Here is a 27,269-nt window from a genome sequence, read left to right on the forward strand (position 1 = left end):
AGAGGTTGCAGTGAGCCGAGATCACACCACTACACTCCAGCCTGATGACAGAGCAAGACTCCATCTCAAAACAAACAAGCAAAAGAGGTGTCGGGGAGGCTAGACAGATTGGGTGATATAAGGGTAAGTAAGAGTTCACTAGGCAGGCAAGTTAGGGAAGGGCATTGCAAGCAGACGGAACAGAAAAGGCAAAGGCACAGAGACAAAAGAACACAGCATGTGTGAGGGCATGCTGAAATGGTCCAGGGTGACCAGAGCACACAGCATCTACAGAGGGTGATGAGAGAAAACTACGCAAGGGGACACAGTCCTCTTCTGAGAGGCCTCATAGATCGTGCTAAGAAAGGTGGATATGATCTTGTAGTCAATGGGAAAACAGCACAAAATTTTTAAGCTACCAAGAAACAGATCAGACCTACATTTTGGATGTTCCTCTTTGATGGCAGAGGAGAGGATGGCTAGCACAAGGTCAAAGTGGAGATGAGACCAGTAAGGAGACTCATCAGTAAGTGACAGCAGTGAGAGCCTGGGCAAAGGCAGCGCAGGGAGGATAGAAAGGTGTGCCATTGCACAGGCTGTGCACCATACAGCCTGAGGTGTCCCGTTCCCATAAACTGGAGCCTCCCTCATCCAGGGCAGGGGTCTCAGTGCAGTCTTGACATCTGAGGATCCCTCCAGGGTGAAACAGGGCCTGAGTTTAGGGTGCTGTGGTCTGATTCTCAACATGTTTACTCCACCGCTGCCTTCCCTTTGCCAAGCATGGAATGTGGCCTCAGGTGGTTTTGCCCCCATTCTCCAAACTTGCTGGCAGACCCTTCTGGTGTGAAAAGCCTCATATGAATCACGGCAAAGTTCACTCTGGTAACTATAGATTTAATTCCTGTAATCATTAGCTTTGAGAGCTGAACTATGTGCAATGAAATGCCTCCCTGGAACAGCCAGCAAAAACCATACACATCTTGACTTTTATGTACAAGAGATAAGAAGTATGACATGAACCTTCTCTTTTTCTTTCTTGAGTTAAAACAGAAACTACATCTTTGTGTGCAACGGTTCTTTGAACAATTAGGACAGCAGTGATCCTATCAGATAGCTTTAAAACCCTCCTGATTCATACTGCTGAACTGAGTGGTACAACTTGTTGATCTTTCTGGTAACATTGTTATCTCTAAGGATTGATAAAGAATTGATGGCAGACATGGTGGTTCATATCTGTAATCCCAGCACTTTGGGAGGCTGAGGCAGGCAGATCACCTGAGGTCAGGAGTTCAAGACCAGCCTGGCCAACATGGTGAAACCCCATCTCTACTAAAAATAAAAAAAATTAGCCAGGCGTGGTGGCAGGGACCTGTAATCCCAGCTACTTGGGAAGCTGAAGCAGGAGAATCACTTGAACCCAGGAGGCGGAGGTTGCAGTGAGCCAAGGTCACGCCATTGCACTCCAGGCTGGGCAACACAGCAAGACTCCATCTCAAAAAAAAAAAAAAAAGAAAAGAAAAGAAAAGAAAAAAAAAAAGAATGGACAAGGTTTTCCACTTAAAATCCCAGATGGCAAAGCAAACCAAAGATTGAATTATGAGGATTTTCTTTGTTTGTTTACCTTCTTAGCATTTGGGAAGAGCACAGGGATGAATCTGAAATTCATGCTTCCTTGTTTTATGAACTCAATCTGCATCTGAAACCAAACAAATGTGAAGGTTTAATTTCAGGAATGAGGATGAGGAGTTAATGGTACCCATAATCATGCACGTCCACATGGCATTTTTATTCTGATTTCCATACTTGAGTGCCACACACTTAACATTTTAAGGCCTCCCCATTACACATCTATTCCATTCACTCTTCAGTCGTTTATTGGAGGCCTATTAGAAGTCACATTCTATGTCAGACTTTGGGTTTTAAGGATTAGGATACCTTCCAGGGTATGCTGGAACTGGCTTGCAGCAGCTCACAAAAGCTTGTTGTGTGCATCTCTTCCTAATTCTGTGTTCAGTGACTTCACACTGATAGCTTGAAATTGGCGATGGTATTGGAGAGTATTTATACCATGGAAATAGGTAAGTGCTACAAATCAGGAGAGCCAGCTTAGCAGAACACCACAGATACAGTCCCTATCTTCACAAAGCCAACAGTCTAGTGAGCAGGCAGAAAGGGAAATTACCAACCAGAGTGCCGGGTGAAAAGTATTAACAATTGCTCTGGAAGCCCAGAATGGGGGCCATCCATTCTATATCAGAGATTGGAAGGACAGTTACAAAAGAGGGTTCATTTGGGCACTGAAAGAAAAGATTTTGGTCAAGTAGGGAAAACAGAGGCAGAGGCAACAGCATGAGCAAATGTCTGGAGGTGTGAAAGTGTGTTGATGTGGTTGGGACCAGCTACTAATGCACTGTGACTAGAGCACAAGATGGGCTTGGCAGAGAGGGGATGTCAATTGCGAAGAGCTCCATCTGCCAGGCTTTAGGTTCCTCACACCAGTTCCAATATGCTCTGACACTGTGGTAGCCCAAGAAGATTTAGCTACCAAGAACTCTCTCAAAAATCAGAATTTTCAATAGGAGGGGAGTTAGAGTCTTCCAAATCCTGTGACCAGCACAAAGCTTTCAGTCATCTGATGAGAAGGAGACGAGGAATTTTGTGTTTCCAACCATTTCATCTTCCAATTCATTTTTATAACTGAGAAGTTTTCATTGTGCATGGAAATAACAGAACAGAGAAGAAAGTGACAGTGGTGATAGCTGGTTATTGAAATCACCATAGAAACCCCTCATAAACACACACTCTCACATAGTCGCATACGCACACACACACACACGATCACACAACACACACAAATCCTCCACAAGGTGTTTTTTCGGAACCACCTCTCTCTAAAAACCATAAGATAACACCAAGAACATATTTTAAAATGACCCAAGTACTGTGCAGCTAGAAGCACCCACCACACCAGCACCGAGTACACATGAAAGGAAGGGGATGGGGTGCATAAGTTACAAGTGAAGCACTGAGTTTTGTTTGACTTCTAGGACTCCGTATACTGTGAAGTTTGGCTTGTGCACTAGGCTGCCCAGCCTGTGGAGGGGCCAGCCAGCAGCAGTGCATTTTTATTTTCTCTCACCCTTCCAGAAACTGAGTTTCTGTAAACTAATTCACTGTATGATGCAGTTACTCATCAGTACCTCTGCACTACCTCTGTCATGGCCAAGTTCTTGTTGTTCCAGGGTTTTCTGTTACCTAGAGGGGTGCAGGAAGTCAGCCAGGCAGTCAGGAAGGCACTTCTGTGTCTGACCTCTTCGACCCCTTCTATGATGAGTAAGGGCCCAAGACATTGTGGCCCAAGAAACCAAGTTTGGCGACAGTTTGGTTCCAGTTGGTACAGTCAGACAAGCTCTGAGGCCAAGCTGTGTATTACTGCCTGGCTACACCACACACCCACAGAGCTAGACAGGTTTCCTTAGGAACTGGCTGAGGCCTCGAGCCCTTCCCATGCACCAGCTGTCAGCTTCTGGGACTGGCAGGTTCCTAGAGATGCAGACAGGACATTGGGTGCTCTGAGGCCATGCAGACATGCATCAGACAACCAAGGGCCGGCAGCACCCCGAGCCAGCCATGACCTTTTCAGTCAGTTTACTCCCAGAAATGATACCTTTCCGGGGCACTGTACAAGGGCTGTGAGACTGGTTGAGACCAGAAGAGGAGGGAGCCTTATCTCCTGACTCCCTGGCCTCACTTTTTAACCTCATCACCTTGCCTCGGCTCTTCCTTCAGTTTGGTTGTGAGCTCACGTGAGTGGTCTGCACTTGGTGGAAAGGGAGACAGAGACCATGAAGACTCAGATGGGGAATACCCACCCTCCTACTTTCCCACGCTGCTGACCCACAGGACAGACCTGGGACCTACATCTGCTTCCCCTGAAGTAAAGCTGTGTGCCCCGAGACAGCCTGACTGTGTCCTCCCCATCTTCCCATCTTAGTGACACTCTATGCCCATTCCAGGTGCCTTCCCCCTCATGAAGTGTTAGAGCTGAAATGGAGCTTATCAGTTCTAGTCCAGTGATTTTCCAAGCCTTTTTAAATCTCAGAATCCTTGGTCAACAAACAAGCCTGAGAAGTACAGACCAGCTCTGGCTGAGGTGGGGGTGGGAGGCGCAGACCCAGCCCCTCCTCCAGCACATATGGACACCCACTGGTAACTCCACAGGACAGCCTGAAAGTCACAAGTGTAGCACCGCATCCTAGTCAAGCAGAAACTGTCTCACAGCGTCTCTATAATCACGGGGAGAAGGAGGATTCGTAGCCCATAAAACAGCCAGTTCCAACGCTGGGTGATTGTTTCGGTCAGAATGTTCTAGTTTTATCCCATGCTGGACAAGTTTAATATCCTAAATGTCTCCCACTGATTTGAATATAACCAGGCCCCATAGTTCCCCACCTGTCATGAGCTAAGAACACTCCCTTCCCTTGTTTGAGCATCTGATATGCACCAGATATTTTGAAAACATTATTTCATTTCATCTTCACAACAATCCTGTAAGTATTAGTGACCCATTTTGTGAATAGGGACATTGAGGCACAGAGTTTAAGCAGTGGGGCCACGGTCACACAGCCTGTACATGAGGAAGCCAACTTTAACCAGGCCCACATGATGCAACAGCAGGTGTCCCTTTCACTACGCCACCTGCCTTTCTGAAAAGGTAGGGCACAGAACATGATACAGCTGCAGGGGCCAGCCCTCCTCACCACCACGTCTCCTGCCTCCTAGGACTTCATAGTTGCTGGTAAACAGCCAAGCCAGCAGAGCACGTCTTTCCAGAATCTTGGATCCTAGAGATGACAGATTGCTCTCCCCTTGCAACTGATAGGAACAACTGAGTCCCAGACGTGCAGGGACTTGCCCACAGTCCCTAAGGTAGATGGAGCCAGAACCAACAGCTCCTCTCCTGACATGGCAGGCCTGGAGCTCTTCACCCAGCATCATGCTGCCTTCAGCTGGTCTCTGGGGAAGAATGGGACTTCCCTGGACAAGGTATCCATCCCCAGGGGACAGTGAGGTGTTGTGATCCCCTCCCCACTCACCATTCGATGAATGTACTTAGTATGTAAGCCATGCTCATCCTCGTCCAGCTGCGACTCAGCGCCTTCCACATCCTGTTTGTATTTGGGGCTGATTGCTACGATTATCATCACGGTCTTCTGTTAATGAGAGGGAGAAAGGCATGTTTATGGAAGTGTACCAGCAGGACTGTGGGCATTCTCTGACACACGGGGTGGAGGGCCAGGCTCATTCTCCATAGAAAGAGAAGCACTGGCCCCCACTCAGGCAGACTCTTAGCTCTGCTTCTCCCTTCTGTCTCCAGCCCAGCCCCACCTCGAACATGCAGAGCAAATGGCTCAGAGAGGGGCTCTCTCAAATAGATGTGCTTTTGCCTACCATTTTCCACAACCATCACTAATAAACCTCTAATGAAAGCCCGAATCACTGAGTGAGTCTGTGTCGTGGCAAAAAGGCACTGCAACACCAACAGTAAGAAGCACCCTCCCTCCCTCCAGCTGGTTCTGAGCTGCCAGTCACTGCACTCTTGACTGCCCTGTCTTCTGCGTGTACACATTAGCACAGTCAGTAGGAACAGACCCTTCAGCACAAAGCAAACATCAGGCTGTAGACAAAAGGAAAAGTGCAACACCCCAGCCTGCTGAGACTCCCGTCACCCCACTGGCTCCCTCCAAAAGAAGCAGCCGACACGGACACGCTGGCAGCAATCAATTTCGATCTTGTTAAAGCACACGTGTCCCAGTGGCCGGTATAGATTCTGTCAGTGGAGAACAAATCACGGGGCTGCACGTGGGCACCTTGGGGGTGGTGTGCTGTGCAGCCTGCGAGGCTGCCTAGGAAACCTCTTCAGCCCAATTCTACAAAACACTTGGGGTGGCCTCAGATTAAATTGAATTCTGCTGCTCTCTCCCCACTCTCCGCCTTCATTTCCTTCTTTCCTATTCTCGTCAAAAGATTGTTTCCTCTGATTGTTATCAACCACCTGTGTCTGGTTTGACCGTTATTTCCTGCCTGTGCATGTCCAAGAGGGCGACTCCATCCTTCCTTTCCAAGTCTTTGCACGGCTTCCAACAAGGGAGGCTTTGTTGGGGCTTTCTCAGCTTCAGACTTAGGTGGGTATGCCAGGGTTTCTTTAATAAAACAACTTCATAAGCTCATTGTCTTTCTCACCAGAAAACAAACTCTGGTTTTTGGAATGTACTTACATCCCTAAGGTAGCGCTCCATCCATTTAATGATATCAATGCCTCGGATTCTATCCTCAAATATGTCAATCTGCAAAAAAAAGATGTGGGAGTTGGCCCTTAATGAGAGGTTCTCTCAAGATGCAGAGCAGAAGAAAACACAATACTATATACATTTAAAGCTCCAAAACTTAACTAATGCTTTTTGCAAGAAGGAGCAAGCACATAGGTCTAAAAAGCAAAATATAATTTTCTGAAAATATTCCCTATTTCAACATTAGTAGGCATTTAAGTAGTTAATATTATGTCCATAATTAGGATATTGTGATACACATCAAAATATATCTATGGCTACACAATAATCAGGTTTTTAAAAATCCGAGGGACACGGTATACCACTAAGTTGGATATAAGCCAGCAATATACATATATTATATATCTGTAATTTAGACATTTGAAAGGCAAACATAATTCTGGAACATTTTAATGGATGTGTGGCATACAAGTAACTGAGATACAATTGTGGTGCTTTACTTCCATTAGTGAGGTCATTATTATGGTATTATGTACAGTTTCAATCTATATGTTTCAAAAGGATTGTATGAAACTTGGAGCAGAGCCAAGGAACAGTCACAAAAACAATTACTGAAATGGTAGGGAAGAGGTTTATGATGAAAGTCAGAAGTAGAACTCTTAGGCCTTGAAAAGACTGATATTTACTATCAACGTTCAAGTTTTTGAAGGAATAATTTAAAAGGAGAAAGATCAGTTATTTTTTATTTTATAAGAAACCAAATAAGAAGGCCCTTCTTGGGCTCAGGCTTATACTGCAGTGTGTGTGTGTGTGTGTGTGTGTGTGTGTGTGTGTGTGTGTGTGTGTGTGTGTGTACATGCACATGTGTGTTTACGAGATGCTCTTGATGGGAAGAGGGATTATATACTGGAATGGGTGACTCAGGGAGAGTGTCCCTGGGGAGGGGTTATGTGATTCAGCTGCACTGCTCCCAGATTACTTATCCTAAATGTCATTCCAGGCCAGGCACGATGGCTCATGCCTATAATCCCAGCACTTGGGAGGCCGTGGCAGGCAGATCACTTGAAAAGCCATCCATGATCCATCCATGATCCAGCCTCGCCATCCATGATCCAGCCATCCATGCCATCCATGATCCAGCTATCCATGATCCAGCCTCGCCTCTCTTTTCCTCACATATCCTGTCTACTTTACTCCCCACATTGGAGTCCCCTGTACCCTAAAGGCACAGCACAAGCCCCCTGCTCTGTGAATCCTTCCCACATGCCAATCTCCTCCTCTTCCTCACTTCACCTAACTCTACCCCATTGTGACCACTAATGATACTGGACAATTAACACATATGATAACATTCTTTTATTCAGGACATGTTTCATTTATGTCTGCTGTGTCTCTTCAACCTGATGCTAAGCCTCCTACGGAAAGAGACCGTGCCCTGTGTATACCGAACTATCACATACATAGAGTACAGAGTTCAGAATATGTGTCTTTACATGAAAAATGGAATGGCTGTTATTTTGGTTTAGATGACTCCTGTTTTCAAATGTGTGATGGCCAACGACTACTCTTGAGAACGCTTTTGTAGCTTTCTGTGACTGTGTCACTAATCCATTGCTATTATATGGGAGAGAAGCAATATAGTGTCAGGGTTGAGAAGAAATGGACAGCTTGGGTTCTGTCTTGGCTTTGCCACTTCCCACCTGCATGACTTTGGAAATGTTACTAAAACTGTCTAAATCTTATCTTCACTTGTAATATGTAGTTAATAAACTGACTTCCTACGGTGGTTGTGAGAACTAGAATGAGTTAACATGGAAAAGGCCTATCATAATGCCAGGCAGGAAATAAGCACTCAGTAAATGGTGATAATTGGCCGGGCGTGGTGGCTCACGCCTGTAATCCCAGCACTTTGGGAGGCTGAGGGGGGCAGATCACTTGAGGTTAGGAGTGTGAGACCAGCCTGGCAAACATGGTGAAAACCCGTCTCTACTAAAAATAAAAAAAAAAATTAGCTGAGCTTGGTGGCAGGTGCCTGTAATCCCAGTTACTCAGGAGGCTGAGGCAGGAAAATTCCTTGAGCCTGGGAGGCAGAGGTTGCAGTGAGCCGAGATCGTGCCACTGCACCCTAGCCTGGGCAACAGAGCAAGACCCCGTCTCAAAAGAAATTAAATAAATAAAAAATAGTGATTATTGTTATTATCCAAGCACTCTAAATTATTCCCAGCTACTGTAGTGGACATCCTGGGTGGTGCAATGAGCTGGATATCTTCCATTTGTTTCTCCAAGTCTCTCCCAAAGTCCATAGCTCCTGTTATGATCATTCCTCCACACAGCTACTATTATGGGGCTGAATTGTGTTCCCAAAATTCCTATGTTGAAGCCCTATCTCCCTACCCTACCTCAGAATGTCACTGTATTTGGAGACAGGACCTTTAAAGAAGTAATTAGGATAAAAAGAGGTGATATGTATGGGCCCTAATCCAACAGAACTGGTGTCCATAGAAGACGAGATTAGAACACAGACGTGTCCACACAGAGGAGAGACCATGTGAGGACAGAAGGAGAAGACAGCCTCAGGATGAAATGAACCCTGCTGAAACCTTGATCTTGGACTTCCAGACTCCAGAACTGTGAGAAAATAAATTTCTACGCTTAAGCCACCCAATCTGTAGTACTTTATAGGAATCCTAGCAAACTAATATAGCCATCCTCTTCATCTTCCAGTAAGAATTCCTTCTTTGACTCTTTAGACCTAGGGGCAGTAACAACTCCCTGCTTTTGCTAGTGCCAGAATACTGCACTATCCCCAATAAAATTGGACTCTCTAAAACCTACCCAAAGCTTTGTAATAGGCCCCTTATTACACTCTCCTTAAATTACTCATTAAGTGTTTCATTCCACTAAGGGGATCTAGATGTTTCAATAATAACTTAGCTGTCCAGGACCGGGCTCTGTGATTTCTACCACAAGTCTTCATAGAGATGAGGGTCAGGGACAGATTTAAATTCTGCCTAAGTGGCCCCTGGTTGTGAAGATAAACAAACAAAACCTAAGCTCTCCTCCAGGGGCAATCAGTATGTGTCTTTGGAAATGACAAAAAGTAAGATCTTTTCTGAAATGCTGGCCTTATGTCTTAGTATTTATTTATATTACAGACCTGGTCTTGTTACATTGCCCAGGCTGGCCTCCAACTCCTGGGCTCAAGTGATCCTCCCACCTCTGCCTCCCAAGTAGCTGGGACTACAGGCACGCACCACCACACCCAGTGTAATTTGATTTTATGTCACAGTTGCCACAGTGCTTTCTTTTTTTCTTTTTTTTGGAGACAGAGTCTTGCTCTGTTGCCCAGGCTGGATTGGAGTGCAGTGGTGTGATGCCAGCTTACTACAACTTCCACCTCCCAGATTCAAGCAATTCTTGTGCCTCAGCCTCCCAAGTAGCTGGGACTGCAGGCGCACACCACCATGCCAACTTTTTTTTCTTTTTTTTTTTTTTTTTTGAGACAGAGCCTTGCTCTGTCACCCAGGCTGGAGTGCAGTGGCGAGATCTCGGCTCACTGCAACCTTCACCTCCAGGGTTCAAGCAATTCTCCTGCCTCAGCCTCCCAAGTAGCTGGGACTACAGAAATGTGCCACCACACTCGGCTAATTTTTTTGTATTTTTTGTAGAGATAGGGTTTCACTATGTTGTCCAGGCTGATCTTGAACTCCTGACCTCAGGTGATCTGCCCGCCTCAGCCTTACAGAGTGCTGGTATTACAGGTGTGAGCCACTGCGCCTGGCCATAGTTTGTATTTTAGTCGTGATGGGGTTTCCCCATGTTGCCTAGGCTCGTCCCGAACTCCTGAGCTCAGGCAATTTGTCTGCCTTGGCCTCCCAAAGTGCTAGGATTACAGGCATGAGCCACCACGCCTGGCTGCCATAGTGCTTTCTTATACCAGAAATGAGAAAGGGAAATATTAGTCTCTATATAATTATGGAGTTGGATTGTATAAGTTGTATGCATTTTTTAAAAAAGAACTTTCATTTTCATTTTTTAGAAAATTGTCTTGGCCGAGTGCAGTGGCTCACACCTGTAATCCCAGCACTTTGGGAGGCCGAGGTTGGCAGATCATGAGGTCAGGAGTTCGAGACCAGCCTGGCCAACATAGTGAAACCCCATCTCTACTAAAAATACACACACAAAAAAATTAGCTGGGCATGGTGGTGGGCACCTGTAATCCTAGCTACTTGAGAGGCTGAACCTGGGAGGCAGAGGTTGCAGTGAGCCAAGATCACGCCACTGCACACCAGCCCAGGCAACAGTTCTAGACTCTGTCTCAAAAAAAAAAAAATTATCTTATAGAATAAAGAAAGCTTCAAATAAAAACTCCTGTTAAACAATACTAAATAACTTTTAAAATTGATATTTAGTTACTAAGTATCCCTCTTTACCCATAGACATTTATATTCATAGATATTTCCCTTAATTTTTCACCACTCTCTAGAATTCACTAGAAAAGGCCTAGAAGAGGGCTCTGGAAAGGAAAAGAAGTTATCTCAGTGTTTGAGGAAAGCCAGTCCCCTGAGTAGCATCATGTGGTACTTTATTTATCATAGAGAAAAATTTACATGGCTTTAAGCTGTACTGTGTCAAGGGACTGCAGGGGGACAGGGGCAGTGTGTGTTTCCTGAGATTTCTGGAGCCAAGATCACAGTAGGCTTGCAGGGCTGGGTGAGGTCAGCCTCCCCTGGAACTGGATTAGACCAGCCCCAAACCTGGCCAGTATCACCCATCCAGAAGCATCACTGCGTCAAGGTATGAAAATGGCAGCTGTGCGCAATGGGGGATTCAGGCTGCAGGATTCTACTTCAAACCTCATAACCCAGTGCAGAACAAAAGGTCCTTGTTAAATAAGCAGGTGACCATGGTGAAGCCAGCAGCTTCCTGCATCATGGGAAGCTCAGACAAAGTGGGCATGATTGGTGAGAAAGGACAAAGGTACAAAGTGCAGCAAGAGCCCGGCGTTTCCTTCAGGCCAGGGGCCGCTGCATATGTGGTCAGCATTAGCACTGATCTTGCTGTTCAGAGGTACTTGGGGTCACTCAAACAGCATACAGGAAAAAAATGCTGGAGACTTCAGATAGCTTAAAATCTAGAAAATAATTATTACCTAAATCTATAAGCATTCAATGCATAATCACATACATCAAATAATATCATTTAAAACACCAACAGCTATTACACTTTTTCTTCTGCTGCTTTTCTCTCCATTGTACTCACTATAACTGTTCAGTTATCTATTTGGACAAAATACTTACTGCAGTTTGGAAGCCATTTACCAACAAAAAGTTCACGAATTTCACCACCTCCATAGCTGTGTCCATCGAATAAGTGATAAAGACTTTCCCTAAGAGAAAATGTTTACATTTATTAGAAACTGATCAAATTATTCTATTGTAAACAAACTTCTAAATTATATGCAATATCTTTTGTCCTTCTAGAATAATAAGAGGAAACCTTGGGCTGGGGGTGCTCTAAGAGCTTATGCCTGCGTTGTATGCTGTCCTCAGGGCACAGCTCCTCAGGCCCAAAATGCCAGTGGGTCTGTCCAAGGGAGTGCAGACTGCTCAGCGTGAATGGAAATCAGAGCGACAGAGGAGAGCACTGGCAGGCTCAGACAAGCCTAAGGAAATCCACCACCCAGAATCCGCGAGCCCTTAAGATCAGGCATGCCTAGTTTCTTAGAGACACTTGGCACTGTGCCCAAGGAATACTCTCCCAGCAGGCAAAGAAGCTAAAACTTGCTAAGGGACCACCCAGCAGTGTCTTCTTTTGATCTCCTGATGCTCTCTGCTGCCCTGAAAGCTCGCTCTTCTGACAAGAGCAAGTGGGAGGAGAGTGAGAAACTGGTTCCCCGCTCCCTTCTTCCCCGCAATCCACTCACTTTTGGAGAAAGGCCAGCAAGTTTGGAGTAGACCAAAGCACAGCTCAGAAATGTTAGTAAAAAAACACTTCAGCAGCTTGAAGGAGAGACACTGCCTCTGGGCAGTCCAACATCACAGACTCCATCACTCATCCCTGGGTCAGCTTAGAGCAGCAGACAGTACAGTTTGGATAAGCTTTACCCAGTCAGGATGAACCAGTGTTTTCTTAGGCTAAAGTCTTGGGGAAATTGTCTGACTAGCATTTTAATGTGAAAGCTGAATAATTTCTTTGTGTTGGCTTTTAGTCTGGAATGGACCACTTAAATCTCAGGAAGCCCTTGGGGCAGAAGATGGAGAAGAAAGGGGGGCTGGAGAGAAAATACGAGTCTGTATCTACACTGAGGTTTTTTGAAACACACCTCCCAAATGGAAGTGTGTATAATGGTCATATTAACTCATTTAAGCAGCCAGATATATAGATGGCACTCAGTTTTCTTCTGAACACCTAACATTCACCCAATTGTTACGTATTTGAGGACTTCCTTTATAGATTATGGTAAGATATATATGATCTATAGATTGATATCAGGACTATAATGTATGTGGGGCAGCATCTGTTCTCCAGAAATGCTCAAAATTAAAATGATTAAGATCTTAAGAAAGTATTCAGAAATAAAATGTTTTGAATGAAAACAGCAATGAATCATTGTCATAGAGAGCTTTCAGAGTTGTCAATGACTAAACAGCACAGATCCCCCAAAAGGAATTAGCAGATGCAAAAGGCTTTGTTTCAGGTTTGGTTCAAAGAGGTTCCCAGATTTGGAAAATGCATATTAGAATTACCTGAGCTTCTCTAGCAAGCACATCATATAATAATTTCACAAGTAGTGGCTGTTTTCTTAAGATTTCTGGAAATTACTGTCCTGACTGACCTTAATATGAGAACATTTTGGTGATATTTCAACATTTCTGGTTCTGGCAGCAAAATGTGGAAAAAGAATCATCACCTTACGCTTAGTTGAATGTTTCTTTAAATAAAAGGCTTAGTTTGCATTTGGTTGTGATGCAGTATGGAGAATGTGAGACCGTTTTTTCCAAACAAGATTGCTCATTCCTACAGGAAATGACCTCGTTCTTGATGGCTGCTGCTAACTTATGGTGAGATGCTGGGTCCCTGTCCAATACCACATGGACATCCAATCAATTTACCCAGGGACAAGTCCACTCAAGAGCATCATTTAGAAGAGGGAAAAGGCATTGGGGTTATTTGTTTTTGGAGTATGTGCTTAAGGAAATCTAGAGGTAAGCAGTTTTTGAGTGTTACTAGTGGTGTCAGAATCACTAAAAACATTCATACAAAATGCTGGTTACTTTTTAAGCAAAAAGCAAAAAAGTGCATTTTATTTTACTGTGTATATGAGAAATAGCTGAGGTTATGAGGCCAGGTACAGTGGCTCACGCCTGTAATCCTAGCACTTTGGGAGGCCAAGGCGGGTGGATCACTCGAATCCAGCAGTTTGAGACCAGCCTGGGCAACATGGCAAAACCCCGTCTCTAGTAAAAGTATAAGCAAATTAGCTGGGTGTGGTGGTGTGCACCTGTAACCCCAGCTATTCGGGAGGCTGAGGTGGGAGAATCACCTGACCCCAGGAGGTTGAGGCTGCAGTTAGCCATGATCACACCACCGCACTCCCGCCTAGGCGACAGGAGTGAGACCCTGTCTTAAAAAAAAGGAAAATCTTCGAGATTAGGGACGAGTGATCATCCAGCCATCACAAAGTATGAGACCTCACAAGAAGAAGGAGTGGCCAGGTGCGGTGGCTCACACCTGTAATCCCAGCACTGTGGGAGGCCGAGGCAGGTGGATCACGAGGTGAAGAGATCGAGACCATCCTGGCCAACATGGTGAAACCCCATCTCTACTAAAAATACAAAAAATTAGCTGGGTATGGTAGTGGGCACCTGTAGTCCCAGCTACTCGGGAGGCTGAGGCAGGAGAATGGGGTGAACCTGGGAGGCGGAGCTTGCAGTGAGCTGAGATCACACCACTGCACTCCAGCCTGGGCAACAGAGCGAGACTCCGTCTCAAAAAAAAAAAAAAAAAAAAGAGGAAGCAGAGAACAATGTTGCAAACAACTTACGCAATTCTTCTGGCAAATTGCTTGTTTTTAGAGTTCCTCTGGCTGGAGGGTTGCTAGGGGGTCTAGGCACAGCAGCTGGGGACGGAGGCTGGGGAACCTGTGGTCTCAGCTCTGCAGGGCACTCCAAGGACTCCCCAGGAGCACCAGCTCTATTAGGTGGCTGGTGATGTGGCTGGTCCCTAGAAAGGAATACATTTACAGTCAATTTTCATTCTTTACAAAGGCAAACCTTCAGGGACAGAAAGCCTTTTAGAACTATGGGAAGATCCCAGTGGGCTCTCTCTCCTCTGCCTCTATTTCTTAACTGAGACAGAAGGAAGAGGGGAGCTCCATGGAGTTGTAGTCAATAAGCGTTTCAGCTGGCTGCCACATGTGAGGGCCTGTGCTCTGACTCCAAAGAGGGAAGCAGGATTTGATTTCTCTATTCAAGATTTGTTTAATTGGAAAAACAAGTCTCATGCACAGGGCAGACAAGGTCACCAACAAAACAAAGTAGTATGACAGGTGACACAGATGGTTGATGTTATAGGCATTCAGATAAAAAGACATGACTTTTAGCTCATAATAGGTAACATTTAATTATGTATCAAAAGGTAAAGAGGGCCATGTAGATTTAGAAGTATTTGTACTGTTGACATATAAATGGAAATCTGATTTTGAAGACCCTTTAAATTAGTTGCTACTACCATATTAGATAGCATCTTTATTATTTTCGTTGCCAGTATTCCCACGAGCATTCTGCTGAGATGAACAATCAGATGACCTCGTGTGAGATTTGGAGGAGAGAAGGAAATGGAGAGCATGCTTCTGCCGCTTCTGTGGTTTCTGTCGGTAAGCACAGTGATGAGGTGCTGAGTTTTCCCCAGAAGGCCTCCCAGTGTCCTATTACCAGCTTCACAAGCGTCGAGGGCAGGGCATGGGCATCCATTGTTCACCAGTGGAGATCTATCTGGCACAGAACTGATCCAACCATTGCAGTGGTCACAGCGGTGTTGGCTTTCTGATTCTCGACCTTCCTGACCGCCAGAGGAGACAGCCTCTCTGGTGGCCCTGTTCTGTGGTATTGTGCTAACCGGTGGTGGGACTAAAACTGTCTCTATAATGTTTTATTTCTTAAAAAAAAATTCTGAAGCAAATGTGACAATATGTTAACATTCTTAAAATCTGGGTAGTGGGAACATGGATGTTGTTATTTGTGGTGTGTTTGAAATTGTGTCATATTATAAATTTAAAAAAAATGTTTTGACTACATATACTATGTATATGCCCAGTTTTTGTAGATTGTTGCTTACGCTTTTCATATTTTTACCCAAGGAGTAATCAGGAATTCTATAAGTCTTATGTAACAGGATTTAAAATAAAATTACACAGAATCTCAACTGTACTATATTTTGAAAATATGAATAAGATTATTTTTTATATTTTTATTAATATAGAGAAAATAATTTCTATAAAATATGCTTTCAGCTAATGGGGGATCCCATTCCATATTTTTTTCTTTTTCTTTTTTTTTTATTTCTCCAAGAAAAACTCATTCCAGTTCTTTTGCATTAAATTCTCTTATACCAAAAAAATTGTTTCAAAAGTTGCTTAGTTGTTATAGAAGATGATTGCTTATATGATAAAGAAATGTTAAGGCCTTGATAATATTCAAAAGCTTCTGTATAAAAACAATACCATGGAAATTAATGACAGAGTAAACTTTCTGAATTAAAGTTCTCTTTCAAACTATGAGTAAGAGGAGAATTAGCTGGCTTCTTTTTTTTTCTTTTTTTTGAGACAGGGTCTTGCTCTGTCACCCAGGCTCAATCACAGCTCACTGCAGCCTTGACCTCCTGGGCTCAGGTGATTTTCCCACCTTAGCCTCCTGAGTAGCTGGGACCACAGGCATGAGCCACCACACCTGGCTAATTTTTGTATTATTTTGGTAGAGATGGGATTTCGCCATGTTGCCCAAGCTGGTCACAAACTTCCTGCCTTGGCCTCCCAAAGTGCTGGGATTACAGGCATGAGCCACTATGCCCAACCTCAGTTGGATGGGTTTGTGTGTATGTGTGTGTGTGTTTTGTTTGTTTTTTAGTTTTTGAGACAGAGTCTCACTCTGTCACCCAGGCTGGAGTGCAGTGGCACAATCACGGCTCACTGCAGCCATGACCTCTTGTGCTCAGGCAGTTCTCCTGCCTCAGCCTCCTTAGTAGCTGGAACCACAGGTATGTGCCACCACACCCGGCTAATTTTTGTATTTTTTTGTAGAGATGGGTTTTCGCTATGTTGCCCAGGCTGGTCTCAAATTCCTGGGCTCAAACAATCCACCCACCTCTGCCTCCCAAAGTGCTGGGATTACAGGTGTGAGCCACCATGCCCAGCCTAGCTCCTTTACCTGAACTTATTTTTCATTATCCTAAAATGATAAAATAGATCAAGAAGATCAGAACAGGCTTAAATTGATGCTATAAAACCAATTACTCTGTATTATCTTTGCAACTCTTTTGTAAGTCTAAAATTGTTTGAAAATAAAAGTTTATTTTAAAAATTACTATTCTCTTTCCTATTCAACACCAAACTTATTTCATAAAGATGCTTACATTTTGTTTATTTCCCTGGAATTTTAGATATTTCTTCTGTTAGAGTGCCTATCCTGCTATAAAATCACATTTTACCTAATTCCATTGTTTAAACTCCATGTATTTATGGTTTAGAAAAATAAGGGATCTGGCCCAGCACGGTGGCCAACACCCGTAATCCCAGCACTTTGGGAGGCTGATGTGGGTGGATCACTTGAGGCCAGGAGTTTGAAACCAGCCTGGGCAACAAAGGGAGACCCCTTCTCTGCAAAAAATAAAAAAATTAGCTGGGTGTGGTAGCAGGCGCCTGTAGTTCCAGCTACTCTTTGGAGGCTGAGGTTGGAAGATGGCTTGAGCGCAGGAGGCGAAGGTTTCAGTGAGTCGAGATCTCGCCACTGCACTCCACCCTAAGTGACAGAGTCAGATCCTGTCCCAAAAGAAAGAGAGAAAAAAAGAGATCTGTCTTGAAAGAAAATATGAGGGTTTGTGGGCTTCTGAGCAAAAGAGAAAGCAGGCATGTGCCTCTTCACCATTGTTAATAAAGTGGGCTTTTTTTCTTTCCATGAAATTTTCAAACTAATTACCACTTTCTGTATTTCTGAAAAATCCACTCTAATAGGAACTTCATATTTTACTCTATGCTGTAAAAACAGAATCTAGTTTTACAGTGGTATATAAAAGTTGCTTTTGAGCAAAAGTAAACATTTAATCCACTTTCTTCCAAATATTGTCATAAATGAGGAAGCTCCATTTACATGAGTTTTACCTATATATTTTAGATCCATAAATTAAGAGAAAAGGAAAGTCCAAAGAGAATAAGGGAAAAAAAATGATTAAAGAGGCAGGGCACAGTGGCTCATGCCTGCGATCCCAGCACTTTGGGAGGCCGAGGCAGGCAGATCACAAGGTCATGAGTTCGAGACTAGCCTGGCCTATATGGTGAAACCCCGTGTCTACTAAAAATACAAAAATTAGCTAGACGTGATGGCGCGCAGCTACCCAGGAGGCTAAGGCAGGAGAATAGCTTGAACCCGGGAGGCGGAGGTTGCAGTGAGCCAAGATCATACCACTGCACTCCAGCCTGGGCGACAGAGCAAGGCTCCATCTCAAAAAAAAAAAAAAAAAAAAAAAAAAGATTGAAGAGTTAGACAACTGAAGTCATGAAAATATGGAGTTAAGCATAGGAGAGACCTAATAATGGTACTCAACATGTATGAATGTTTTTATTACAAAAGAAAATAATAGGCCAGGCACAGTGGCTCATGCCTGTAATACCAGCACTTTGGAAGGCCAAGGTGGGTGGATCACTTGAGCCCAGGAGTTCAAGACCAGCTGGGCAACATAAGGAGATCCCTTCACTACAAAATATACAAAAGTTAGCTGGGCATGGTGGCGCATGCTTCTAGTCCCAGCTACTTAGGAGGCTGAGGTGGGAGGATCGCTTGAACCTGTAAGGTAGAGGTTGCAGTGAGTCAAGTTTGCACCACTGCACTCCAGCCTGGGTGACAGAGCAAAACCCTGTCTCAAAAAAAGAAAAGAACAGGTAATTTTAAATTTTGATGGAAAATTAATTGAATTTAACATTTTAAAGTAAGAAATAGGCTTAAACAGGAACAGACACTAGACATATAAAGAGTTGGCTAACAGTGGAAGTCAGTCATAGTAAAATCAAAAATCTATTTTGTGGACTAAAAATTCAGATGATCTGAAAATAAAAGAAAGGGGTGTGACTTGGAGAACATCTGAAGAGCCTTTCCTTCAAGAGAATTTCGACTAGTCACTAGTGGCTTTCTATGTCTGATAAAGAGATCCTTGTCAACCAGCTTCCGTTTCCTCCTGACCTGAAAAGTCTATATTGGGCATTCCACTATGTGACTTGCTCACTAACGTGGGTTAGCAAACCTTTAGAGAATTCTGTTACATCTTCATTGCATTGGCATAATTCCTTTCCATGTTAAAAATGCCTGAAGGTTGGGCCTGTCATACTTACTGGTGCCTTGGAAGCCCCGGAAAGGAGCAGTCTCTCTGTGCGGGCCTCTCTTCTTGGTCCCAGGGGCTGGGATAATTCAGGATAACCTTCTGCACAGGGTGCAGGCCTCTCACACTGGCTCCAGGCAGGGGCTGCCCAGGCAGAGCCGGCTGGATCACTTGCTGGTAGGCTGCTCGAGGGTAGTCATGGCCATCTGTAGGTGAAGACAACAAAGACAACAGGGAACATCAACTCTAGCTCCTTCGTGTGAAAGGAGTCGTAAGCTCCATGCTCATTTGTGTCCTGATCCCAGCTGAGGGGTCCAGATATCTGTTACCACCTCTGTGATGTTTGCCGTATTTCTCTACTGTTAATTACTTGAGTGTTTTCACGAAATTCACTTTTTTTGTCCTAAATAAAAACATCTGTGAAATCACCAGTTTGGTATTCCAGCTGGAAAGCTCAAAAAACTTTTCAAAAAACTCTACACAGGCTCCTCTTTTCGTAAGATACTTAGGAAAATCCAACCATGAAGAACCTCTTTCACACCACCATTCCTACCACAATTTCCTTCATGTCCCGAACCCAAGGCTAGGAAAAATTATCTGTATGATAGATATAGAATCACTGCTCTGTATTTTCCTCCCCCAAGTGGACACACACGTGCATGTGCACACACACGTGCGCGCACACACACACCCCACTCTCCTCTTAAGAAGAGGTAAATGAATGAAAACTTGGCTCATCCTCCTGGGAACTAGCCAACCAACTGGCAATACCCTCCAACTCCCTTGGTCCTCTCCTGCTAGAGCCTACGTGCACTTGGAGCCAGGGCTGCTTGAAGAGGGCTGGGCTCAGAGCAAAGCCAGAGCTGGCAGTGACTTATGTGAATGTGCAACCTGGGAGAAAGTGGGTCCCAGTCAGGACCAGGAGCAGGAGGGTCCCCAGGGAAGGGCAGCCTGCTGCCAGAGTTAAGCATAGGAGAGACCTAATGCTTAATCATGCAAAAGAATAGAACTAAAAGCCCAGAGGAGAGATGCAGGGAACCAAGTAAGGGTGAGAGGGAAGAGCTCTGAGGGAATGGCCCAGGCCCAAAGGGGGTAAGGTGTTGGGAAATACGAGAGATGCAAGAGGACTGAAGAGAGCCACATGGTAGCCCTGCAAGATGAACAATGAGCACCTCCTAGTGATCCAAGCACTGCCCCTCCTACCCACATAAGCAGTAAGACGATCCAGGAGGAGGTGTAACTAGTTAGGACAAGAAGGAAGGTGTTTTGTTTTTTAAAAACCCTCATTGATCTTAAAATTATTTTGATTCTTTTAAGATCAACCCTCATTGATCTTAAAATTATTTTGCTGATTATAAAAGTAATAATCAAGTTTGCCTGCCATGTAGATAGGATACATATAGGGATGTACAGCAAAATAAAACTGGCAAGTAAACAAAAAAGTGACTGATAGGTTGAAACCAAAATGAGAAGCTGAGAATGTGGATAAAAATTGATTCTTAAGGCCAGGCGTGGTGGCTCACACCTGTAATCCCAGCACTTTGGGTGGCCGAGGCAGACAGATCACCTGAGTTCACGAGTTTGAGACCAGCCTGGCCAACATGGTAAAACCCCATCTCTACTACAAATACAAAAATTAGCTGGGTGTGATGGCGCGCACCTGTAACCCCAGCTACTCAGGAAGCTGAGGCAGGAGAAACCCTTGAACTTGGGAGGCAGAGGCTGCAGTGAGCTGAGATTGTGCCATTGAACTCCAGCCTGGGCAACAGGGCAAGACTCCGTCTCAAAAACAAAAAAAAGAACTGTATTCTTAGCTTGGCAAAGCAGTCAGGAGCCATCTACGTTTTCAAAGGAACATTCAGGGGAATGATGGCCTCAAGTACAGAACAAGAGATAAATAATGTGCACGTTCACTAGTGTGGCCTCCTCCAGGTTCCCAGTGCCTAGACTCAGGAAACTGTTTGGGTGACCTGGCGATGTGCCCAAGCTAGTCTCTCAAGTGTGGTCAGATTCCCTGGACTCAATCTATTATTGTCTCCTTTGACCCATGTCACCACCTGGGTCCTTCCGATCATGCTTCTTCTGGCAAAAGTGACCATGCCCCTCCATCCCAGACTGTCTCCTGGCAGGACCCCATGACCCTTGCCCTGATATTGCTTAGGCCTGGTCATGACAAGTAGTAGGGGTTTAAAGAGGGGGAGGAGGAGAAACGGATCTGCCTAGATCTATCCCTGCACCTGGATGACAAAGGAGACTGGGACTTGAAGGGACTGTTCTCAGAATGGAAGACAGGCCCACAGAGACTCCTATGGTCTAGGACAAGGTCTACTGCACAGGCTTCACCTTGGCAGCCTTCTCAGGGCAGGGCAGATATATTCCAGGGGGTCCAGATCACCAGTTGCAGTTTCAGGGCAACAGAGCAAGTCACTACTGCTCCTTTCCCTCAGTTTAAAAAATAGCAAAAAATGCCACTGCTATCAGGTCCCCAGGTAGGGGCCAGCCCTGCTTTTCAATGAGCCTTGCATGAGCAGACCCTTTACAAACCCAGCTGTAGATAGAACCGTCTTGGTGGATTGCACTTACAATCCACCCTGCTTGATCAGGTTCCAGCCCCTGTAGATCTTGCCTCCCACTACACTCTCACTGGCCCACTAAGCTCTGGCTTCATTTTGAATATCCCAAACTTGTCCTCTCCTTTGGGATCCTGAGTTTGCCACCCTCTTTGTCCAGAATGTTTTTGCCCTAGATTTTCAGACTGACTTCTTGCCATTCAGAGCTCAGCCCAAATATCACCTGTCCAAAGAGTCCTGCCTCTTCACCCAGTTACTTTATCCCATTCCCTATTTTGCTTTCTTCATAGTTCCTATCATGGGTTTGCATAAGTAAGCATGACTTTTACCTGTCAACTTCTTGCCTGCCTTCCCTACTAGAATATAAGCTCTGTGAAAGCATGGACTGTGTCCTCTTACCACCATGTCTCCAAGGATAGTACTGGCACCCAGGGGATGCTCAATAGATGAATGAATGAAGGCTCAATAGTTACAAAGCCGACTTACAGAAAAAGAGAAGCCATTTAGGACTGCACAATCTATTAATACTTTCTAGGGCACAGGTCTCCTAGACCAGGGGCCCCCAACTCCCAGGCCACAGGCTGGTATCAGTCCATTGCCTGTTAGGAACCAGGCCACACAGTAGGAGGTAAACAGTGGGTGAGCAAGTGAAGCTCTGTCTGTATTTACAACCACTCCCCATCACTTGCATTACCGCCTGAGCTCTGCCTCCTGTCAGATCAGCAGCAGATTCTCACAGGAGTGCAAACCCTATTGTGAACTGCACACATGAGGGATCTAGGCTGCACGCTCCTTATGAGAATCCAAGGCCTGATGATCTGTCACTGTCTTCCATCACCCCCAGATCTAGCTGCAGGAAAACAAGCTCAGGGCTCCCACTGATTCTACATTATAATGAGTTGTATAATTATTTCATTATATATTACAATGTAACAATAATAGAAATAAAGTGCACAATAAATGTAATGCACTTGAATCATCCCCAAACCATCCCCATCCCCAGTCCATGGAAAAATTGTCTTCCATGAAACTGGTCCCTAGTGCCAAAAAAGTTGGGGACCACTGCCCTAGACTGTCTTAATTCTCTTCTGCTGTCCACTTGTTTTGGGGTTTTTTTGGTTTAATCGGTGTCTCCCTCCAGAAGTAGGAAGGAGAAACACAAGGTAAAAGAGGAGAAACTTTGCCAGTGGCCTTAAAAGCCTTTATGAGGAAAAAGCTGAAAGTATCTTGAGAAGTTTTTAATGTTTGAAGCCATTTTTCTTCCTATATCCATTAATGAATGGCTAATATTGTTTTATTTGCTTTAAAAGGACTACCAAGCTCTAATCATAGGGTTTATTTCTTTTCCAGAAAGCGGATGTTGGTGCTGTTAATCAAAAGCCTTTGAATCAAGGTCATATGATTTCTAACAGATTATTTCCCTCACAACATGTCTTTGTCTCATAGCAACAAATCATATCATTAAAATCACCAAGGCATGTGGGCTAAGTGTTTGATAAGCTGTAACTTTCATTTCAGAAACGGCCACCTGTGGTAAAAAGTTATGCCAGTTTATGTGAGCAGATGAAAATGATACACCTCATCAATTTTTAAAATTAGGGTACTGACAATATAGTCCTCCATGCTGTCCTTTTATTGTTGAAAACAAAGGAAAACTGAGTATCAGTGGATCAGTAAGAAATGAGCGTTCCCTTTTGTAAGTGGAATCTGACCAGCTTTGTCTGGAATTTGACTGGTTGTATGGAAAAGGTTCCTAAATAGGCTGGACACGCCTGTAATCCTAGCACTTTGGGAGGCCTAGGTGGGTGGATCTCTTGAGCCCAGGAGTTTAAGACCAGCCTGAGCAACAAGGTGAAATCCCATCTCTACAAAAAAATACCAAAAAAAAAAAAAAAGAAAAGTTGCTAAATAAAAACTATGTTTATCAAGTAAATGACCATCTTTTTCACTGCTAAAGTTTTAATCATTTTTTTCCAATTACTATGACGAAGGCTTGCCAATTTACTTGGGTACTATACATGTAAAATAATGGCTAACATTTATTGATCACTTGCTACATGTCAAGTACTGTTCTAAGTTCCGTATTGAGAATTATAGAGTTCAATTTTCCATTTTCATAAAGAAGTTTAACTCAGAATAAAAATCCAGATTCATCACCATGGCCCATCCAGCCTTCATCTTCTAGCACACCATTCTCTCCTTGCTCACTCTGCTAGGCCCCACTGACTTGCTTTTGGTATCTTCATGACATCAAGCTCCTTGCTTCCTTAGCTCCTTGCTTCCTTGACCTTCTCATCCTTTAGGTTTCAGCTCAGATGTCTACTTAAAGAGATTCTCTGGTCAACCTGTCTATTAATGTCTGTTCCAACAACCAGTTACTTCCCTTATAGCACTTATAATTTGTCATTCTGTTTCTGACTTCTACTTCTTATCCATCTCTCCAGTAGACTGTGAATTCCATGAAAACAAGGACGGTGTATAACTATTTGCTGAATAAATTGATAAGTGGATGGACAGGTTCTGTTTCCAAATTTCATTGACTCCCTTCTTTGCTTCCCTCCCAGGCCAAAAAAAAAAAAAAAAATGGCTTTTCCAAGGCTTCACATTACAAAGACTCTACTCATGATTAAGGCTCACTCCTTTCCCCAGGAAGTAGAGAACAGATTTCTTTTTATTCATTCAACAAATATTTATTGAACCTCGATGGCCAGGCACTTGGTGAACAAAGATAAATAGGATACGGTTCCCTTGGGATTAGCTCAAAATAAATGGAGAGAGAAAGAGAAAATCTGTGTGTCTGTGGGTGTCTGTTTTTAAACACAAACCCACACTAGTTAGTGTGTGAGAAGGGGAGACATATGAGTCGACAGCCACCTACTTGAGAATCCCTGTTCAGAAATAGCTTCCCTGCGGACTTGTCCCCAATGCCTACAGTTCCATCAAGAGAGTTAATTCTGTAGGAGAGGGAAGGTGGATGATGTGATAGACAAATGATTTGCTAGCATGGTAACTCCTCAGTTCAGAGGCAGTGTTAATCACAAAGCAAAAATGAAAATCTTGCACAATCACAAATGGGCGCCCAGGACTGTATGTTATTTGTCAATCCTGTGATCTTCTTGGCCTGAGTACACACGATCTTCATGTTACTGAGCTTTTACCATTTCGAATATGTAAACCAAATCCTAAATGAGGTTTTCCATTTATCAGTCACAACATGCAACATTTTTCTTCCTTATTAAGAATGGTATTAAAAGAGTTTATGAGAGAGAAATAAAATCTGATTTTCAAGTTGTCAAAAAAAATCGTGATATAATGCAATCAGTTTAGCCAGGAAACAAAATGGCCAATATAAACTGTTGCAGGAACTCCCACAGCTGTAAGCAGCTGTCGTTCCTGAAAGGCAACTCCTTCTTTATCATTTCTTCCATCTGGTTTATTTTTTGTGCATGCATTCTAGCATACAAATAATCCCCCCCCCCACTTTTTTTTTTGGTCCACAGGTACAATTGTACACATGTACCCATAATTTTATTCTATTCAGTCTCCTTGGTAGAGAAAGCAATAATTTTATAATAAAATGAGGGCTCTCTAGACTTAATTCTCTCTCTTTTCCCAATATATTTGCATCATGAGTTTCATTTGATTGCACAGCCATGAACTCCATGCTGGCGACCTTCAGTGGAAGGATTCGGAGGCAGCAGGAGGCCGACTTCTCCAGGGGGTGGGGTGAGGAGAAAACATAGGCTTATTCCCTTTCTTATTTTCACCTACTTTGAAAACTTTTTTTTTTACATGAAAGGGGTGACCAATAACCATTTTTGCTTTAACTTGCAAAAAGCTTAGATATGCCATTTGCATGGTGATCATTATTTATTTATATATTCATTAATGGGTAAGGAAGTAATGCTGTTCTAAAGCTGAGTAGAGCCACGTAGCCATGGTTTCCAACTGCACAAGCATCCCTTAGGTGAACAGCTCTTTTGAAGTGGTTTTGTTAGCAATTAAGTGCAGTTATAGCCCTGACATGAAACTGAGCATTTGTACACCTGCCCTGAATGCTTAAAATCTGTGCCAGTGAGTGGGATCTGGAAGTAGAGGAGCACCCTGCAGAACTGGGCTACAGGTTGCATTTAAATAATAACAATAATAACTAAAAGCTGTTAGTATTGAGGGCTTACCACCAGCCAGCCACTTTCCTAGTGCCTTTAATACATTATCTCATTTAATCCTCACAGCAACCTTCGTGGGACTCATTGCTGCTGGAGGCCTCATAAATATTCTAGGGCTACAATGCCCTGCAAAAAAGCCATCAGCACTGGCAACCCTGACCCTCTTCTCTGTGGTTAGATGGGAGCCAGGGCCAAGGGACATGCAAGGTGAATTGGGGCGAGCTTGCCTTCTGTACGTGCTGTTTCCCTTTGTTCTTTTCAGTTTTTACTCATTTCTTAATTATAGAAGTAATACCTGTTTGCTATTTTTATTTTTATGTTTTCTATGTGTTTTTGTTTTTGTTTTTAAGACTGAGTCTCATTCTGTTGACCAGGCTGGAGTGCAGTGGCGCAATCTCAGCTCACTGCAACCTCCACCTTCCGGGTTCAAGTGATTCTCATGCCTCAGCCTCCCCGAGTAGCTGGGATTACAGGTGCCCACCACCATGGCTGGCTAATTTTTGTATTTTTAGTAGACAACATTTCACCGTATTGGCCAGGCTGGTCTTGAACTCCTGACCTCAAGTGATCTGCCCTCCTCTGCCTCCCAAGGTGTTGGGATTACAGGTGTGAGCCACTGCACCCGGCCGTTTGCTATTTTTAAAAATCAACAAAAGTATATGAAATTAGAAGGAAAATATACCTGTCTCCTCTTAATTCCCTGCTCCCCTCCCCACCAAGATCACCACTAGATCCTTCTAGACTTAATATGTATATATAAACATATATAGTTTTTAAAAAATAAACATGGATGGGATCATCACTGCAGCTCTTGCCTTTCAACTTAATCTTTTTGATGTCAGAATGTGTATTCAGTGCAACGTGGGCCTAGTAGTCCATAGTATACATAAATCACAAATGACTTATCTGGCCCCTTATTGATAGGCATTGTAATTGTTTTTGTTTTTACTCTAATGCAACAATGCTTTAATAAACATTCTTGTTCTTGTATTTGTATATGCTTGTTTAATGTTTCTATAGGACAGATTCCTATAAGTGAAACTGCTGGGCCAAAGAGGAAGCACATATAAAATTGTGATAGTGAAATTGCCTTCTGGGAGATTGCACCAATTTACACTCCTATCAAGAGTGATTGGGAATATTCATTTCTCTCTAACTCCACTAACACTGGATGTTGTCCAAAGTTTTTATTTTTGCACAACTAATCAGGGAAAAGGTATCTTTAAGAATTTTGCACTTCTTAAACCTAATGATATTGAGCTTGATTTAATTTTCATATTGGCTATTTGTGTATCTTCTGTGAATTATTCCCCCTCGTATCCCCGTTCTCTCCCCTCTGCCTTTCAACACCTCTTTTCGCCCCAAGGATCCTAGATGTCTCTCCCCAACCCCCTAACAGAAGGAAATAATACAGAGAGCAAGGGGATGGTGAAATGATGAAAGAAAGCAGGTCCTGGGGCAATAGGGACAAAAAGTGTTCCCAGTCAGGAGTGTTTGCCTTTTAAAGGAGCCTGCCCCAATGGGACAACGCTCACCTCCAAAGACTGGATTGCCAATGGCGCCGTTTCAGCTCCAACAACAGGAAAAGTATTTTCCGTGGGAAGTATTTTCCAGAAGGTCCTGGGACCTTCATTATAACATTGAGTCAGTGCTTTTTTTGTCTATCACAATGA

At 43.8% G+C, this 27,269-nt stretch overlaps 2 protein-coding genes across 4 annotated transcripts in view; one reads left to right on the forward strand and one right to left on the reverse strand.

Annotated features, from left to right (window-relative positions):
* The window catches only part of LOC134730558 (uncharacterized), a 119,446-nt gene that overhangs the window by 78,520 nt on the left and 13,657 nt on the right, over positions 1-27,269 (forward strand). The window lies entirely within an intron of this gene.
* Positions 1-27,269, reverse strand: part of TRAF3IP2 (TRAF3 interacting protein 2) — a 47,576-nt gene that overhangs the window by 2,434 nt on the left and 17,873 nt on the right. Inside the window, exons 3-8 of one of the 3 annotated variants that reach the window (XM_008975753.5) lie at positions 18,871-19,063; positions 14,317-14,495; positions 11,570-11,658; positions 6,258-6,326; positions 5,076-5,192; positions 1,601-1,675 (exon numbers count right to left, since the gene is read on the reverse strand). In XM_008975753.5, coding sequence (XP_008974001.2) covers positions 1,601-1,675; positions 5,076-5,192; positions 6,258-6,326; positions 11,570-11,658; positions 14,317-14,495; positions 18,871-19,063 — 722 coding nt within the window. Of the gene's footprint in view, positions 1-1,600; positions 1,676-5,075; positions 5,193-5,631; positions 6,163-6,257; positions 6,327-11,569; positions 11,659-12,195; positions 12,441-14,316; positions 14,496-18,870; positions 19,064-27,269 lie in introns of those variants that run through there. The other 2 variants (XM_063604989.1, XM_063604990.1) reach the window with 2 other exon arrangements.

The sequence above is a fragment of the Pan paniscus genome, chromosome 5 (genome assembly GCF_029289425.2).
Source record: "Pan paniscus chromosome 5, NHGRI_mPanPan1-v2.0_pri, whole genome shotgun sequence".
Classification (NCBI taxonomy): domain Eukaryota; kingdom Metazoa; phylum Chordata; class Mammalia; order Primates; family Hominidae; genus Pan; species Pan paniscus.